The following is a 19,143-nucleotide window of genomic DNA, read 5'->3' as shown; positions in this document are numbered from 1 at the left end:
CGTATGCGTGTGAGCATGCAAGTGAAGCATCGACGGTAACCGGGTTAGCGGTTAGGGCGACGGATAGCCGATGCGAGCACTCGGGGCGCGGTGTGCTTTGTTGGGTGCGAGGCCCGGCGCGGGTCGATGCTGCGTCGCTTCTCTTCGAAGCGTCGTTGCCGATTCGGGCTTGGCCCCGCCCCGCACGGTCGAGTCCGGGCTTTGTCGGGCGAGGCGACCGGTCCGGTTCAAGGGCGAGTGGGAGGAGGCGGAACGGTGCCCCCTCGTGGGGACGGGGTTCCGACCGGGGGAGATTGAGCCATCGGGCCCGGGACCGCAAGGTGCCGCGCCGAGATGGTGCGTGGAATCTCGGCCCAACCAAACCACCTCCCTTGAACCGAAAGCCGGACGGATTCAACCTGCAGGCAACCAAACCACCCGAATTCATTGCTCGGCTTTACGAACCGAGTTTAATGATGTCACGACGCACCGAGGCTAGGATATAGTGGACTGTGATGATGGTGATAGTGATAGTGATTTGATACGAAATTTATAATAGTGGGTAGAATTGGCAGTAAATGGAATTTTTTTTAAATTGGTTGGAATTTGGACGAGCAAAATTGATAGTGGGACCTCCCCGATGTGGTGGGATGGCAACTCTGTCATCCCTCACAAAAGGGGGGGGGCAAAGGAGCACTAGGTTTATGGGGTTGATGGCAGTGAAAACTAGCCCGGGAGGGTTAGGATATATCGTGTATAGGGATCTAGAGATTGACATTAGGTAACGGTAAGGTTAGTTAGTGACAATGACACCTGTAGTGGGGACGCAGGTAGATTAGTGTGGATGATAATGACGTGGGAGCGCAATAGTTTAAAGGGGCGACTGGGAAGCGCAAGTTTCAGAGGGGAGTAGTTAGATGAGATGATGCCGTGTGTTTGAGGATTGAACAGGTGTGCAACTGAACAGGTGGATGGAGCAGTGTATGAGGGAGTAGTGGTGATTGCGTGTTGTGTTGACCAAATGGTCCAGGAAGAGGAGGAGGGTGCAGGTGGCACCAGGTGACTGCACAGGTGTGCAACAACAGGTGTATGTGGCTATATGGAATAAATGGTATGGAGTATTGGAATGGATGGTCGTGGAGTGAGTATGGTGGAAATTGTGGAGTGGAGTGGATGGTGCGAAGGTGTGAATGGGGGAAGAGTGGACCCCCATCACGGATACCCGGGGCGGGTAGTGTAAGTGTTAGGTAGAGGGTACAGGTAAATTGTGGTTGGATATTGGCATCTGTGGTGCGGGTGAAAGAATGGTCTTTGGATGGGTGCATTAGTGTTGTGGAATTGGCTGGGCGTGTAGCCTGTTAGTGTGTGTAGTTGGTTTGGGCACTCCACCACTGTGAGGATGTCGGCCAGGTGAGGCCACAGGTGGGCTCTGGGAGCCGGTAGTAGTTGTTGTGGATGGGGCCCGAGGATCCGGAGGACGGACCCGGGTAGCCCAGTGCCAGAGGGCACCGAGTGGGGTGACAGAGCCAGGAGGGGCTTTCCCCAGTTAGTTAGGTTAGGGTGAGGAGCTAGGTAAGCTCGGGTGGCAACTGCAGTGGTGGAGGTGTGCAGGTGGGTAGACCTGCTGGGAGAGCTACACGTCGCAGCCCAGAAATTGTGCGAGGGCACCGGGAGATGAATCGGGGGAGTGAGACCCCAAATTGAGAAGCACCACAGTTTGGGCAATGGGAATTGGTTTGTAGAACCCACAGTGTAAGTTGGCCAATGGATTGGCAGGGAAAGACCCCGGGTAGTGTAAAGTGTGTTAAGGTCATTTAGAGGATAGGTAGGATTGGAGTCTCCTCGCACCATCTGCATCCACTCACCTGAGGTGACAGGTACTCCACACCATGCCATGTTTAATTATTTTTGATGCAAATGTTTTGGATTGTGAGACGCATCATGACGTGGGTGTGACATTGTGCTTTGATGTTCCATCTCTTCCTCCTTATGAGGATTGATGCTGAATTTGGTGATGGCAAATTTTGAAATAGTGGGGGAGTGAAGACGAATTTGGTATAAGGGAAATAAGGGGGAAGACGTGACGGTAGCGACGGATTGGTAATGTGTAGATTTTTGTACATATGGGGTAAGGGCAAGGGTAGTGTAGGTGACAGGGGGGTGACGTACGGTAGGGACGAGCTTGCTCTCATTTCGCTCTCCGTACGCATTTCGCCTTGCATTGCCTTATTGACGTGTACCCTTGTGACCTTACCCCTCGCTCATTTCTCTTGTCCCCCTTTTGTCTCCCACATGACCTGTGCGCTATGGGGCGCCGAGGGGAGCGTGCGTGAGTCGGCCATTGTGCGCCCGGAACTCTCAGAACCAGCTGTCTGCATCGATGCACCACATTATGGACCACATGTCTGTGGCCGAGCACCACTTATGGACCCCATGGGTTGGGGCATGGCCCCTCTGCTGGAACCGGCCATGAGGGCCCGAAATCTTGCTGGCGGACCTTGGCCACAGGGCACCGATGCCCCACAGGTGAACCACACGTAGTCGGCCCTGTGGGCCATAAATAAAGAAAATAAAAAGGACACATTGGGCACACTTTATTGCAAATAGGCCGCCAGTAAGAAAATGAAAGAATGACAACATCTGGAAGAACAAATAATAATAATAACCAGCAGAGGGAGCCGAAGAGCAAGAGATCACCTGCAGGGTTAGGGGTTGTTGATTTTATTTTGATTGAACACTGATGAACTATGGTGACTGCACTGATTGGTGCTTGAGGGTGCTTGTATTGGTGCGTTTTTGGGTGCTTTCATGGTGCGTCGATGCAGAGCAGACTGTCTCCCCCCCAGAAAGAACAATCGCAGGTCCTGGGTTAGTCTTGTAAATAAAAATAGCGTCATTGTAAATAATGCTCCCCACCGTAAATGTGTAGTTTGAAGACCATTCCGCCATTCGGTTAACTGTGGGCGTAAGTCTGTTAGGCAGGGTGCAATGGAGCAGCGGGACACATTTATTTATGTTTTAAAACTGTCGCACTCAGGGTCAGGTTAAAAGTAGAGGGAACTACACCTACGTGTCACACTAAATAAAAGTTGTAGGCCCGGGACGTGCCTAAGAGGAGGAGGGTGCAGTGTTGCGGATATGAGAACTGTATATTTTTTTGATTGAGTGAATTGTTATTATTGTTTATTCTGCGCCCCCCTGCCTCCGGAGCTGTGTAAAGGTGAAAGGGCATCCCATAATTAGTCCACAAGCATACACGTCAGCCAAATAATAGAATACCCCTGTTTGATAGTTATCTCTTATTCTGTGGTTTAGGGTAAGGCTGTGTCTCCCATTAATTGAAGTACTCCATTGCACCAGTGAAAGAGAATAGATCCCCTTTCATTCCCATCCCCAAAATCTCCATTTCCTTTTACATCCCCTCTCGTGATTGCCAACCCTCGATTGCCAATTACCTCCCCTCCAATAACCGCCATTGACCACGAGGCAGGGTCGGAGAAGAAAGGCGTGTCTCCACCTCGTCATAGAGGGGAAGAGGGGCGTGCCCGCCCGTCGTCATCAAGGGCGGAGCGGGAGGGTCGCGTGACCAACCAGGGCCGAGGTGAGCACACCGATGGGCGTGTCAGGAAGGCCGGCGGCTTGATCGCTGGAGGCGCTATAAAAGGCGCGCACGCAAGAAGCAAGTGAGTGAGTCGTGAGTTGGTCGTCAGAGGAGGGTCAGTGGTTGCGTTGGTTGCGTTGAGTTGTCGGTGGTGAGGAGACACCAGGGCCAAGAGAGAGAAGGTTCAAGGTCAATTACCAGCAGTTGCGCCAGAGCCGGCAGACGCGCCCTGAGGTGAGCCAGAGAAGCAGCTTTGGCTCCACAAGCAGCGTTGACTCCACCAGGCAGCTTGAACCCGTTACCCCGCGGGGACCAGATAGCGGTGGCATCGGTGGCCGTCGAGGTCCAGCCGACGTCCCGTGCGGGATCAAGCCCGAACCATCTGCCCCAGCTGAACCTTCCCATTCCTCCTTCCAGCATTCATTCCTTTCCTCCACCCTTCTTGTGTACGTGAGTTTGTTCTGTGTGTCTTGTCCCTGGGTTAATTAAGTCTGTATAAGCTAGTATTTGCACTGTCACCTGCGTCTTATGTGTTGTAAATAAACGTGACTGCTTGCTTTTTGCTTATGTGTGTAAATAGTAAATAAATTCAGTAGTATTTCCAAACCTTTCTTTGCCTTCGTTTTCCTCTTTGCATTCGTCGTTTTAGTCTTTTCCCTCATTGAGCGGCCGCGGTACGATCCGGCCAACGTTTGGGTGGAATCGGGTTCTAATCGGGGAGTAACTGTTTGGTCGCGGAGCCTTCGCTCGGCAAAGTAACATCTAAACCGCGATCAGTAACAATATATATATATATATATATATATATATATATATATATATATATATATATATATATATATATATATATATATATATATATATATATATATATATATATATATATATATATATATATGTATGTATGTATGTATGTCCAAACTTTCACTTTCACTTTCACTTCACGCAAGGACATTTAGTTGGCATGAACAAATCCACATTATATTTTGGCTCAACATTATTGGCATAACAATTAATGTTAATAGTTTTTGTTTTTATGCCTGTCCAAAATTATTCATACCCCATACCAAATCTCAGAATTGAGGCCAATGTTTGTGATAATGCACATGCTTTTGACATTCCTCAGATTCTTTATAATGTTATGCAATTATTCCAAGGTGTGTGCATAAAATCTGAATACAATACAAATGTGGTCTATTGAATGTACAGTGAGGAATGTTATAGAACAACACTCTGCCTTTAGACTATAAATTAAGGGGAGCTGATGCAATCATTCTCAGTTCGTAGTCACCATGGCGAAGAAGAAAGAAATCATTGAGGACCTTCGGTTGTGCATTGTGAATGCTCACAAAAAGGGGAAAGGCTACAAAGCTATTTTGAAGCAATTCCGAGTGCCAGTTGCCACCATACAAAGCATAATTAGGAAGTACAAGGAGTTCCACACGAAAAAACATTGAAGGGCGTGGTCGGAAGCCAAAGGTGTCACCTCGTGTGGCAAGAAAAGTATGGCGAGAGGCCAACAACAATCAACGGATCACCATCAAGGCTCTCCTGAACAACTTTGGCGAGTCTGGGACCAAGATATCAAGGCAGACACTCCAGCGGACGTTGCACAATGGGGGACTCCATGGACGCCGACCAAGAAAGACTCCACTCCTGAAACAGATGCATAGAGAAACTCGTCTGGCATTTGCAAGAGCGCACCTGGACAAAGATCCAAGCTTTTGGTCATCAGTTCTGTGGTCGGATGAGACGAAAATGGAGCTTTTCGGGCACAGAGATATTGCTTTCGTTTGGCGAAAAAAAGGTGAAGCATACAACCCGAAGAACACGGTCCCGACCGTCAAGTATGGAGGCGGGAGCATAATGCTTTGGGGATGTTTCTCAGCCAGTGGGCCCGGCAATCTCGTCAAAGTGGATGGCATCATGAAAAAGGAGCTGTACATCAAGATCCTTGAGGAAAACATCAAACGGTCCACAGAGAAACTTCACCTCGGGCAACATTGGACGTATCAGCAGGACAACGATCCAAAACATACTGCCAAGTCAGTCAAGAAATGGTTCCGGGATAATGATGTTGACATTCTAGAGTGGCCAAGCCAGAGTCCGGACCTCAACCCAATCGAGAATCTGTGGAGGTAGCTCAAGACCCGAGTGATGGCAAGGAAGCCTTCCAACCTCAAAGACCTGGAGACCTTCGCGACGGAGGAGTGGGCCAAAATCCCTGTAGAGACATGCAAAAACCTTGTGAGCAAGTATAAGAACCGTTTGGAGGCTGTGATCACAAACAGAGGCTTTTCCGTTGATTACTGAATGTGACTTTGAACTGATTTAAGCAAGGGTATGAATAATTCTGGACATGACATTTTTGGTAAATCTGTCAATAAAATACCGCCGAAACAATGTATTTCTTGAAATGTCTCTTGCAGTGAGATTCTTTCAGCTGTTTGTCACATTCTTATGTAACGTAAGCCACAAGAAACTCATTCCTCAAATAACACGATTTGGTAAGGGTATGAATAATTTTGGGCTTAACTGTATGTATATAATGTGTATGTATATATGTGTGTGTGTATATATATATATATGTGTGTGTGTGTGTGTATATATATATATATATATATATATATATATATATATATAGATATATATATATATATATATATATATCACTGTAAGAAATAGTAGAAACTCCAAAGTACGAGCAGGGCGTCTCATTTGTATTGAATATATAATCGTTAGATTAAATAAGACGCGGACGTAGCTTCAGGACGTCGATCTTTAATTGTCGACAAGCTTTCGACCAACAAAGGTCTTCTTCTGAGTCTACAAAAACAGCAGGCATGTATATCAGTCGAGTATGTATGGTGATATGTGTGTGAGATGTGTGATGTGTGTAGAAAATGCATACAGAAGGAAGAGCCACGCCAAAGTTCACTCACCAGCCCCAAGTTCAACGGAAGTGATCGTTTGCGTTACGGTCACTTCCGTTAGGGTGCACGTGCATATACAAATATAGAGATATACATACATAAACACACAAGCATATATTCATATCCCATTTATATTCATATAATATATTTATATATTTATATAAATGACATATAAAGGTAGAGTGAATGAATGAATGAATGGGTTACGGTTAACAATTTGATTGGGTTGATGTGGGAACATGCTTTAGTCATCAAAATTTATGATGAGGGACTTTTGTCCGAAGTTTGTGTATCCAAAAGGACTCACGTTTCAGAATCGTGGTGTGTGATCGATTTGTGATTGATTCAATGGCAGAGATCTGAATGTCATTTATAGAGTGATCCGGTTGATTAAAGTGTATCGTGTAAGGTAGAGATTTGCCCTGACTGGTGTGGAAGTTATTGATTTCTGACCGGGTGTTATTAAATCGTGTGTAGTGTGTATTTTCAGTTTTTCCAACATATTGTTTGGTGCACTTTTGGCAAGTGATTAGGTATATGACCCATGTAGATTTGCAGTTCATATAGGAGGTGATGGGGAATTTTTGTCCAGTGCTAGAACTACAGAATTTGTTTCCTTTCTGTAGTTTCTGTAGTTCTGTAGTCTGTAGTTCTTGCAAATGAAACAAGGAAACAAGGAAACAACTTTTGGACAGGTGTTTCAAAGGAAACAAATTCTGTAGTTCTAGCACTGGACAAAAATTCCCCATCACCTCCTATATGAACTGCAAATCTACATGGGTCATATACCTAATCACTTGCCAAAAGTGCACCAAACAATATGTTGGAAAAACTGAAAATACACTCTACACACGATTTAATAACACCCGGTCAGAAATCAATAACTTCCACACCAGTCAGGGCAAATCTCTACCTTACACGATACACTTTAATCAACCGGATCACTCTATAAATGACATTCAGATCTCTGCCATTGAATCAATCACAAATCGATCACACACCACGATTCTGAAACGTGAGTCCTTTTGGATACACAAACTTCGGACAAAAGTCCCTCATGGCATAAATTTTGATGACTAAAGCATGTTCCCACATCAACCCAATCAAATTGTTAACCGTAACCCATTCATTCATTCATTCATCATTCATTCATGCATTCATTCACTCGACCTTTATATGTCATTTATATAAATATATAAATATATTATATGAATATAAATGGGATATGAATATATGCTTGTGTGTTTATGTATGTATATCTCTATATTTGTATATGCACGTGCACCCTAACGGAAGTGACCGTAACGCAAACGATCACTTCCGTTGAACTTGGGGCTGGTGAGTGAACTTTGGCGTGGCTCTTCCTTCTGTATGCATTTTCTACACACATCACACATCTCACACACATATCACCATACATACTTGACTGATATACATACCTGCTGTTGTTGTAGACTCAGAAGAAGACCTTTGTTGGTCGAAAGCTTGTCGACAATTAAAGATCGACGTCCTGAAGCTACGTCCGCGTCTTATTTAATCTAACGATTATATATATATATATATATATATATATATATATATATATATATATATATATATATATATATATATATATATATATATATATATATATATATATATATATATATACATACATACATATACACACACACACACACACACACACACACACACAATTATATATACAGCAATACCCCGGCCTACGTCATTAATTTTTTCCATAAGCCGTGACGTAACTCTGTTTTTGACGTAAACCGGGCGTAATGTCTTAAAAATGTCTTTAAAATGCCTTAAAATGAGGACAAACACCGTAAAACTAGAGTAAATAACTGGAGGAGGCTGCGGCTTCACCCTGAATCTTTGCCGCTCCCCATCGGGAGTCCCTCAGTTGTTTTCTATCGGTCGGGGTGACCGGCACGGACGTGTCGACCATGAGCTGGCTTGTGTGCCGAGTGGCTCTGCGGCCCGCTTCACCACTGCGTGCTTTACCCATCATGTCCGAGCAGTTTCACCGGTGGTCGTGTCGTCTGACGAACGAACGAGCTCAGGGTTCCGTGAACCCGGCCGCACCGGGGATCGACGCTCGCCTCCAAGTCGTAGGCGTGCCCCGTCTTTCCTCGAGCGGCCGAAGTTGCGTGCTTCGTTTTTTTTGGACGATGCGATATACGCAGAAACGACGACGTACAGGCAGGCATTTGCAAATCCATGCACACGTCGATCGGTTCGTCGACACCGGATGCCGGCGAGGTGCCCGACGAGGCACCCCGGCTCAAGGCATGACACGGTCGTTCGTCGTTTCACATGGGCCATGGGGCCTGACCTCGTCGCGGACATTGCACACTGCACGGTGACGTGACGTGACGTCTGCGACGGACGGTCGTCCGAGCCGGCATCGTCGTCATGTTTCGCCGTTGCCACGTTACGTTGGTTGTTTTACACAGCAAAGGAATAATCACAAAAATACCAGCGAAAGGCAAAGCAAGCACGCGACCGCAGCACAGGACAAAATGCATATGGCATCGCCTTTGTTTTGAATGAGAACCAGCAGCTACGCGTATGTACAGTATACTGTACGTACATTTGTTTACATTTTTAATGTGCTTTTTATGGAATTTTAAATTGTTTTTTAGCTTCTTTTATTGTTAATTTATGTACTATTTTATTTATTTTAAATATATTTTTAAGGAAAAATTAATTTTTTTCGCGTCCTATTATGTTGTAGGAGTGACGTAAAGTCGCACACCATGACGTTCACTGAACTGAAATTTACTCTAGAAGAGTGGCGTAAAGTCGGATTTGACGTAGGTCCAAATGGCGTAAAACGGGGTATTGCTGTCTATAAATTTTTCTCTATTTTTCATAATCTTTCTCTTTTACCTATTTAAGTTTTCCATAAGGTAAAGATTGAGACATAGCCCATCCATACAAATTGAATAGACTTGTGATATTCCACCTCTTTTGGCCTTCTCCATCATCAAAAGCATATCTACAGACTTGGCATTTAATATGGATTTTTTTTTTTTTCTTGACGGGTTTACTTTCTTAACTCAGTATATCAATCTGGTGAGTTTCTTTTACACTTTGGTGATTTATTTGTTAAAAGAACCATGTCACTGATTGTCTGTCGCAGCAAGAAGTCAACAACAGGATTATATCGCAGGTGGCATGGCAAAATGTACGGACAGGTGCATTTGATGATTGGCTTCACAGTCGGGTATACAAGGGTTGCTGCGTTCTGTATTAGTGGAAAACAACTGCTGCACATCTCCAAAAGTAATTGCCGCTTCCTCTGGAGATGGTCCGTCAACTCGACAATGCTGTTTGTCATGGAGTGGTGGCTTTACGAAATTACGGCATGAAACAGCGTGCTATTGCTCGGCAGGATGGCATCACTCAAGGTCAGGTGTCAAAGATCCTGAAGCGAAATGCTCAGAGGGGTGTCCCTACTCCAATACCGAGGCCAGGACATCCCCGCAGAACCACAAGGAGGGATGATCGCCAGCTGCACCGGTTAGTCCGCATTGGCCATACCAAGTCAGCTAATCGGCTTAGGGCTGAGTGGCAGCAACTGACAAATGTGCCTATATCCAGAAGGATAGTCAACCAACGACTGGTTCAAGCAGGCTATCGTGTCCGCCAGCGCAGATTCGCCGTATACGCCAGGTGTCCCCTGAGAAAGCCACGCCTGACCAGACAACACCGCCAGCGCAGATTGCAGTGGGCCAGAGTGCACCGTCAATGGCAGCCAGGACACTGGAATCATGTGATCTTCAGTGACGAGTCTAGATTTCTGGTCTATCGTCAAGATGGCCGCGTCCGAGTGCGCAGACAAGTGCATGAAGCCTACAACAAAGATTGTATAGTGCCAAAAGTCCAAGCTGGAGGTGGTGGGGTGACCGTTTGGGCTGCTTTTCATGCAGGGGGCAAAACTGACCTGGTTGTTCTGAATGGAAAACTGAACCAGTTCAAGTACAGGGCCATTCTGGAAGAAACATTGCTTCCATTTGCTCGTGCAGCCTTTCGAGGAAACTTTGTCTTCCAAGATGACAATGCACGGCCTCATCGTGCTCGCATGATCCAACACTTTCTTACTGACCGTGGTGTAGAGCATATGGAGTGGCCTGCCATGTCCTGGATATGAATCCGATAGAGAACTTGTGGGCAGAAATAACGTGTCAAATCGACCACTTGGACCAGCAGCCGACCTCTGTGCGTGAATTGCAGCAGGCTATTGTCACTGCATGGCCAGCGATTCCTGTCTAAACCTTGGCAAATCTCGTGAACAGCATGCCTCGACATGTACGTGCTCTCCTGAATGCTTGTGGGGGTTACACGAAGTACTGAACTGTAATTTTACTGTCCGTAATCCCAGTCGTAATTTAACTTTTGTTTTTGTTAAAAAAAATTTTGCCTAATGTGCAAAATAAAGAGATACTTCTGGAAAACGTACAGAACTTTAACACAGTACTGTCCATGAATTGAGTTCGATATCAGTTTACATCACTTTCAAGGATCAATTTATTTGTTTTGAAATGTCAAATGTGGTTTTTGTTTCTTTTAAAGGTCACATTAGACTTTAGGTCATTAGGTCATTATTAGGTCACATTATTAGGTCATTATTAGGTCATCATTAGGTCACATTAGAGAGACTTCCGGTTCCTCGGGCGAGTGAGGCGTGCTTCGAGCTCTCCACGGCATCGAAGTTTGAGTGTTTTCCCATTCTTGTCTTTGTCAAATTTCCACTGGTTATTTTGCTGTGTACGTGTTATTGTGTGTTTCTAGTTGGTGTTGGTTTGTGGTTCGTGCAAACTTGTGTGTAGTTAATCGTTTTCTGGGTCGTACCTCGTGCGCGGCCTGGTGACTTGGGGCTTCCCTCCCCCAGTCGGTGTTTTGTCGGTTTGGGTTATTTCCTTCGCTGTATTGCTTGTTTCTTTTATTTTGTTTTCTCCCCCTCACCTCACCTCACCTCCCTAGACAAATAATTCTATATTGATTCTTTCTCTCCTCCCGGACACGTGCTTGTTCGCTCTCCTCCTCATCTGGGCTTGTGCCCCGCCCCCTGTATCTCGTTTTCTTCCACCTCTGCTCCTTCTTTCTCAAATCGACGTTCTCGCTTGGAGACTTTTCCCGGATTTTTTTTTTTTTTTTTTAATCGTTCTGTTTGGATATTGTTGGAATATGTCTAAACCGCAGCCGTGATGCTGACGCCCCCCCCCCCCCCCCCCCCCCAGAATTTACATGTTTTAAACGTTTCCCAGTGTGTACCCTGGTCAGAATAGGTACACCGTATCCCTGCGTGTCGTAAGAGACGACTAAGAGGGTTGGCGTCAGGAAGGGCATCCGGCCATAAAAACATTGCCTCAAAAAAGAGAACCATGACAATCACAAGTACATATGGGCAGGGTGCAGCCCGAAGTGGAGATCGGTTTCTGAGGTTTGGGACATGGAATGTGGGGACAATGACAGGGAGATCAGGAGAAGTGGTGGAAGTATTGGTCAGAAGAAGAGTGGACATATGTTGTGTGCAAGAGACGAGATGGAAGGGAAGTGGTGTGAGAATGGTGAAGGGTAGGCAGGGACAGAAATACAAGTTTGTGTGGCAAGGGTGCCCGGAGGGCGTGAATGGTGTTGGTGTCCTGTTTTCTGAGGAGTTTGTAGACAGTGTGGTGAGTGTGACTAGAGTGAGTGATAGGTTGATGATGGTGAAAATGATGATGGAAAGCTCTTGGTGAACGTCATCTCGGGATATGCTCCGCAGGTTGGTCGAAGCGATGAAGAGAAGGACAAGTTCTGGTGTGCGATAGAGAAGCTGATGGAAAACGTGAAAGATGAGGAAGTTGTTGTGGTGGGAGGAGACCTGAATGGACATGTGGGAAGGAGTATGGATGGTTTTGAGGGAGTTCATGGGGGTTACGGATATGGTGTGAGAAATGGAGAAGGTGTAAGGATTTTGGAGTTTGCTGATGGAGCTGATTTGTTGATTTGTAATACTCAGTTCCAGAAAGAGGACAATAAGCTTGTTACATACACGTCAGGTGGGTCGACGACAACCGTTGACTACCTGATGGTGCGTCGGCGAGATAGGGGGCACCTCCGGGACACAAAGGTGATCCAGGGGGAGGAGGCTGTTTCACAGCACCACTTGGTTGTCTGCGACATAAGGGTGAAAGGTGCGAGGAGAGCTCGGCGGGTGAAGTACCAACCGAGAATGAAGGTGTGGAGGTTGAAAGAGGTGACAGTAAGGGAGGCATTAAAAGAGAGGCTGACTAGGGTAGAGGATGATGTGGTTGAGCTTGAAAGTGGTTGGATGTCAATGAAAGCTAGTCTGTTGGGAGCCGTTGGTGAGGTATGTGGATGGACAAAAGGACCACCGAGGCACTCGGAAACATGGTGGTGGGATGTTGAGGTTGGAAAGAGGATTGACGAGAAGAGGAAGAAGTTCAAAGAGTGGCAGAAGGCGAAGGGTACGGGAGCAGAAACAGCAGAGCATGAAAGTTATAAGGCAGCCAGGAAGGCTGCAAAGAAAGAGGTAGCAAAGGCGCAGGAGGCATGTAGGAAAATGTTCGGAGAACGCTTGGATTCGGAAGAGGGTCAGAAAGCAGTATTCAGGATTGCAAAGCAGATAGCGAAAGAGAGGTGTGATGTGATGGGGGTGAGTTGCTTGAAGGATGAAGTGGGGTGGGACAAATCGTTGTCGACCCAGATGGAATTAAAGGAAGATGGAAAAGATATATGGAAATGCTGTTGAATACAGAGAATGAATGGGATGGCAACATAGAGAGTAACCCAGTTTTAGGACCGGCAGAGAAGATAACTGAGAAGGAAGTTGAGGAAGCGATAAAAGCAATGAAGAATGGAAAAGCGGGAGGGCCGACGGGAGTTGTGGGAGATATTGTTGCGAATATGGAATTTGGCCTCCATATCCGCTTGTAAATATTCCCCTATTTTCTCCAATACTCCCCAACTTTCCCCAATCCCCCATTCCCTAGTCCCATTGCATGTAAATAACAATCAGTAGAGCCGACCTTCCCCTTATTCCCCCATTAAATGTCGTGCCCAGGTCCACCGCACCACACGTAGACAACTTTCGGACATCTTCCTAGTTATTCTTAGTCTATGTCAGTTAAGGCCTCGTCTCCATTAATTATGACTCTTCGTTGCACCAGAATGTGATTATATGGCATCAGTAGTGAGTTTAGGACCTTTCCCATACCTCCTTCCATCTTCTTCCCCAACAATTACAACAACAACAGAGGAGATGGCGGCGGAGCGGGGGAGGATGCGTCCTCACACCGGCTCGATTAGCGCCATTGACCACGCGCTCCACGGGGTTACCACGAAGGGGCTCCTTGTCAGCTCCTCGTCAAGGGCGGAGCCTGGTAAACCCCCCCGCACGCACCCAATGAGAAGCAACGTGCCGATTCCATCTGGGGCGGCGCTAACGAGCCGAGGGCGTGTCACTCCCCGCCGGATATACGCGGCCCCGCGCCGGATGTGACAAAAGATGCGCCCCGAGCTGGAGAAAGAAGGACCTGCGAGCGCTGAGAGAGAAAGGCCCGCCTGTGAAAGAACGTCCCCTCCGAGCGCTGTGAAACCTCCCGCATCTCTGGACCGGACCGGGTCGATTCTAACCTTTGAGCACAGGTGCACCTGGAGCCATCGCTACCCGCCTGTCCTTTCCATCAACCCCCGTGTGAGTCAGCCGTTGTCCCGTTTGCCTGTCGTCTGTTGGGGAATAATATAAGATTGTGTCTAAGTGCTTGTCTTTCTATGTTGTACCTCTCGTCCCTGTAATCTGACCTTCCGTAACGAATATAATCTCCTCCGGAGGTCTTGAGAACCGTATCCCTGGTGTCGTCATTTTATAACCCAGCCGGGTGTCTTCTTTTTCTTATTGAGCCAGCGTGGCGCGGCTTCGTCAACGTCGAGTATAATCGGTAACTTGTGCAGACGTGGTCATACCAAAACCGCTCGGTAAACTAACATCTAAGCCACGTCTGTAACAATATGTTGAAGGCAGCAGGAAGTTGGGGTGTGAAGAGAATGACAGAGATCTGTAATCTGGTGGTGAAAGAAGGCCGCATTCCAGTGGATTGGGAACTGAGTACCCTCGTCCCTCTATACAAGGGGAAAGGTGACTCTCTGGAGTGTGGCTCGTACCGAGCGATAAAGTTATTGGAGCATGGAATGAAGGTATTGGAAAGGGTGTTGGAGAGGAGGATAAGGAAGAAAGTGAAGATCGACAGAATGCAGTTTGGATTTATGCCAGGAAGAGGAACGACAGATGCGCTTTTCATTGTGAGGCAGTTGCAGGAGAAGTACATGGATAAGAGGAAGAAGTTGTTTTTTGGGTTTGTTGATCTGGAGAAAGCATTCGATAGGGTTCCACGCAAAGTATTGACATGGGCATTGAGGAAGTTAGGAGTGGAGGAATGGTTGATCAGAGTCGTGATGGCAATGTACAAAAGAGCACGCACAGCTGTAAGGACGAAGGACGGGAACAGTGGTGAGTTTGAGGTGAAGGTGGGAGTGCATCAGGGGTCGGTACTAAGTCCACTACTATTTGTAGCTGTGATGGAGGTGCTGGCTCAGACCGTAAAGGAGGGTTTACCGTGGGAGTTGTTGTATGCAGATGATCTGGTGTTGATTGCGGAAAGTATGGATGGACTGAAGGAAAAGATGAACAAGTGGAAGGAATGTATGGAGACAAAAGGTCTGAAGGTGAATATCGGAAAGACAAAGGTGATGGCAAGTGGTAAAGCATGTGGTGAGGTGGAAAGAACTGGGAAGTGGCCGTGTGCTGTGTGCAGGAAGGGTGTCGGAGTGAACTCCATTCAATGTACAATGTGTGCTGAGTGGGTTCATCAAAAATGTAGTGGTCTGAGAGGGTCATTAACCAGTGTGGCAGCTACATTCAAATGTAAGGTGTGCACAGAGGGAGCTGCAGATGGAGGAAATGTTGAGTTGGATCTTGGAGACGGCGTGAAGCTGGAAGGTGTGAAAACATTTTGCTACCTCGGAGACATGCTGAATGGAGAAGGTGGATCAGACTCGGCAACGGTTGCTCGAGTGAGATGTGCATGGAAGAAGTTTCGGGAACTGAGTGGCATGCTGATGAGGAGGAGAGTGTCGCTGAAGCTGAAGGGAAAGGTGTATGCTGCATGTGTGAGAAGTGTTATGATTTATGAGAGCGAGACATGGGTAATGAACGTAGAGCAGCAACGAAGGCTGGAAAGGGTGGAAATGCGAATGGTTCGATGGATGTGCGGAGTATCGTTGAGAGAGAGGAAGACAAATGATGAATTGCGAAAGATGATGGGAATATTGCCTGTGATTGATGCTGTGAAGAGGAACAGGTTGAGATGGTTTGGTCATGTATTGAGGAAGGATGAAAGTGACTGGTTGAGAAGAGTGATGGAAGTTAATGTAGAAGGAAGTCAAGGACGGGGAAGACCGAGAAAGACTTGGCTAAAGATGGTGGAAGAAGAAATGCGGGCAAGGGGGTTAACAAGGAGAGATGCAGAAAATAGGGCAAAATGGAGAAGATTGTCATGGGGACCGCAAGGCTAACCCCCGCTCTAGCAGGGAACATGGCCTTAAAATGCATGTTGTTGTGTTGTTGTTAAAGGTCACATTAACAAAATCTAGAATAATTTCAACATAATTCCAATGAACTTTTGGTTCTAAGACATCTTGAAAAGTAAGTTCACCCCCACAAAAAAAATATTCCATATTAAATGCCAAGTCTGGATATCACCATTTAATTCCAATGGTTATTTTGTCATTTTTTACATGGCACCCCAAGCCAATCCTGGGGCGATGTAATAATGGGTGGGGACTAATATGTAGATATTATGACAGACTCTTCTAAAAGTCTCAAATACATCAGCCAATAAATGAACATCAGTTTTAAGATACAAATCATGATATTCTCCAAGATTCTTTATATTAATGCTCTTCCAAACATTTTGTGCTTGTGTATATTCTTCATCAGTTATACGACATCAGACACAGAGAGTTGGTTACACCGATGAGAGAAAAGTCGGTTGAAATAATGAATATGTCAAGAAAACTTAGACTTGGGGAGGGCAACCAAGAACACGTAACTGGACAAATACGCACAACCTTTTAAGGTTAGGGAATGATAGGTTACTCAGGGAAAATCTTGGGAAAGCTGTGAATGCCTTGGGGATTGTTTGTAAGTGCCTTATTTTGGGATGTAAGGCAGTAGCTGACTTTGAGGCTATCATTCTAGACAGAGGGGAGAAGCAGTTTCTCTTATTCGTTGATCAAAAGCAGGAGGCTGAAGAAAAAAGACTAAACTGGCATGTAATATTTGTCTAATATTTGGCAAGCTCTGCTGTCATGTTTTCATTTGACATGTTGATATATGCTGCTGATGTATTTATTTTTTGCTGATGATTATGTATTGATTTTATTCCATAGAGTAATGCGCATCCTTCAGATGAAGTTGGTGGGAAAGAGCTACTTTGACCCTCACCACCCTTTCGTGATTCCTCAGCACAGGTACTTGTACAATCTAATTTAGACGTGCATTATATGGTCACTGCATTGTGCAGAAATACACCTGCTGTTGGTCAAACTTTTCAGAGTGGAATACAACTTATGGAACACCAAACAACTTAGGGCACAATCACTAAAGCCATCAATAGAAGCATCCATTATGAGTTATTGATATTATTGAATGATACACTTTCAGAATGGGCATTCCCAAAATGTTCATTTGAGTGGTTGCATTTGCTGGGGGGAAAAACGACATGCAGGGAAATTAATCACTTCACTCCTTCATGTTAGCTGGATATTTTAAGTTTTGTTTTCCTTTGACAATTCACAGTGGGGTTGAAGGGAAAGAACAAAGATGTGACATATGGAGGGCAAGTGGGAAAACGGAAGAGTACGCATGACACAAAGGGAGTTAAATAGTTTGAATGTGTGCAAAAATAGACCATCCGTTCGTCATTTTTGAGCAGTCGATTTGCAAAACTGCACTGTTTCTGAAATAATCGACAAGATAAATTGTAGTTGTGTTGAGAAGGTTAAGACACATTACTGGTCATTAAGTTTCAGTCTGTCAAGGTTCGATTATAGGCTTCTCATATGGCTCACCTTTGTTTGTGGTGTTGGGCTAGCGGCTACGGTGCCGGCTTAGGATCCAAGGATCCTGGGTTTGAATCCCGGTCGATCGCTGAATTAACGCCAGGGGGGTTGACTCAGCCTGTCATCCTTCCGAGGTGGGCTAATTGAGTACCAGTTCACTGGTAATTCCCTGTTTGTCATTAAAGGCGGCAAAAAGGGTTGGCGTCAGGAAGGGCATCCGGCCGTAAAACATTGCTTCAAAAAGGGGACCGAAAAAAAACAACAACAACCACGGTTCCCGAAAAAGGCCAACCCCGCTTTGTGGGGAAAAATGGCCTCTAAAGGTGGTTATATTTTTTTTATATGGCTCACCTTTACTCCTGGAGCTTTGTACAAGAGGTTGGGTGCACCCCACAATCTAGTGGTACAGCACATTGGATTCACCTGTGAATGACTTTTGACTGAATGTCACCATTAAAGCGGTACTGAGTGGAATAGTCTTGCACTAATTACTGAGCAATTTTGCCTGTGATTTATAGCAGCAGTTGTTGTCACATCCGTCGTTCCCATAAGATTCACAGGTTTCTCTGCAAAGGATGCTCCAATTTGTCTATACTTTGATGCTGAAGCATCCTAGTGTGTGCGTGTGCCTGAAAATCATAGGTTTAAAAAATCCCATCCGTGTTGGTCGTACCCAGGGTCAGGTAATTGGCACAAAAAAAATTGCCAGAAGGAGGGAGACAACTTACAATTTTCACTTGTGCACATTCCACAGTGCAAGTAGTTTACCAAACCCTGCTGCAGACGGAGTATTATTAGCTACGGCACAAAATATATTTTCTCCACTATCACCCCATAGCAGCATCCCTCTCTCCCCAAGGCTACTGCCAAAGGGAGTGGATGTTTGTAGTCAATATAATTAGCAAATTCTTTCTTTTTGAAAGTTTGTATTTTTCATTTTATTATATATTATTTTAAACACTGGAGTTTCAAACAAATAATTATGTCACTGTGTTTGAAATGCATTTGGAAAATGTTTCCAATCCTCACCAGTGTTTACAAATGCCACGTTATGTTGCATTTAGTAGCGAGGTACCCGTGCTAAGCACGGGTGGGGAGCCACAAGCAACCAAACAATGCAGAAACGGTGAATACTAAACCATGGAGCCAATAAATTCCACGTTCCTGTGGCACCTTCAGTCGCACGCCAGAAATGGACAGCAGATTCGTGAAAGACTTCGGTTCAAAAAAAAAAAGGCAAATGGGAAACCATTAACCAATGAATTCCACATTCCTGTGCCCACCTGAAGGCGAACATCAATCACGGACAGCAGGTTCGTGAAGGACTTTCACGAAAAACATACCCGTTTGAATGATTCTATACCTAGTCAATGGCGAATATGCAAATGGCGATCTGCGAATGTCATGCTTAGAAAGTAGAAACCCTCGGCATTCACTTGCCTCATTCAGCATTCACTTGCCTCATTCAGCATTCACTTGAACTCAATATCT

General features: G+C 45.7%; 2 protein-coding genes across 2 annotated transcripts in view; one reads left to right on the top strand and one right to left on the bottom strand.

The window, feature by feature from the left end:
* The window catches only part of LOC144893281 (uncharacterized), a 1,021,022-nt gene that overhangs the window by 473,834 nt on the left and 528,045 nt on the right, over positions 1-19,143 (bottom strand). The gene's annotated exons all lie outside the window — the stretch shown is intronic.
* PIWIL2 (piwi like RNA-mediated gene silencing 2) overlaps positions 1-19,143 on the top strand; it is a 171,794-nt gene that overhangs the window by 90,936 nt on the left and 61,715 nt on the right. Inside the window, exon 5 of the mRNA XM_078782829.1 lies at positions 16,981-17,061. Within this exon, the coding sequence (XP_078638955.1) occupies positions 16,981-17,061 (81 nt within the window). The remainder of the gene's footprint in view (positions 1-16,980; positions 17,062-19,143) is intronic.

This window comes from Myxine glutinosa, chromosome 8 (genome assembly GCF_964187855.1).
Source record: "Myxine glutinosa chromosome 8, kmMyxGlut1.1, whole genome shotgun sequence".
Taxonomy (NCBI): domain Eukaryota; kingdom Metazoa; phylum Chordata; class Myxini; order Myxiniformes; family Myxinidae; genus Myxine; species Myxine glutinosa.
The sequence above is the reverse complement of the archived record's forward strand: the minus strand, read 5'-3'. Positions and strand labels throughout refer to the sequence as shown.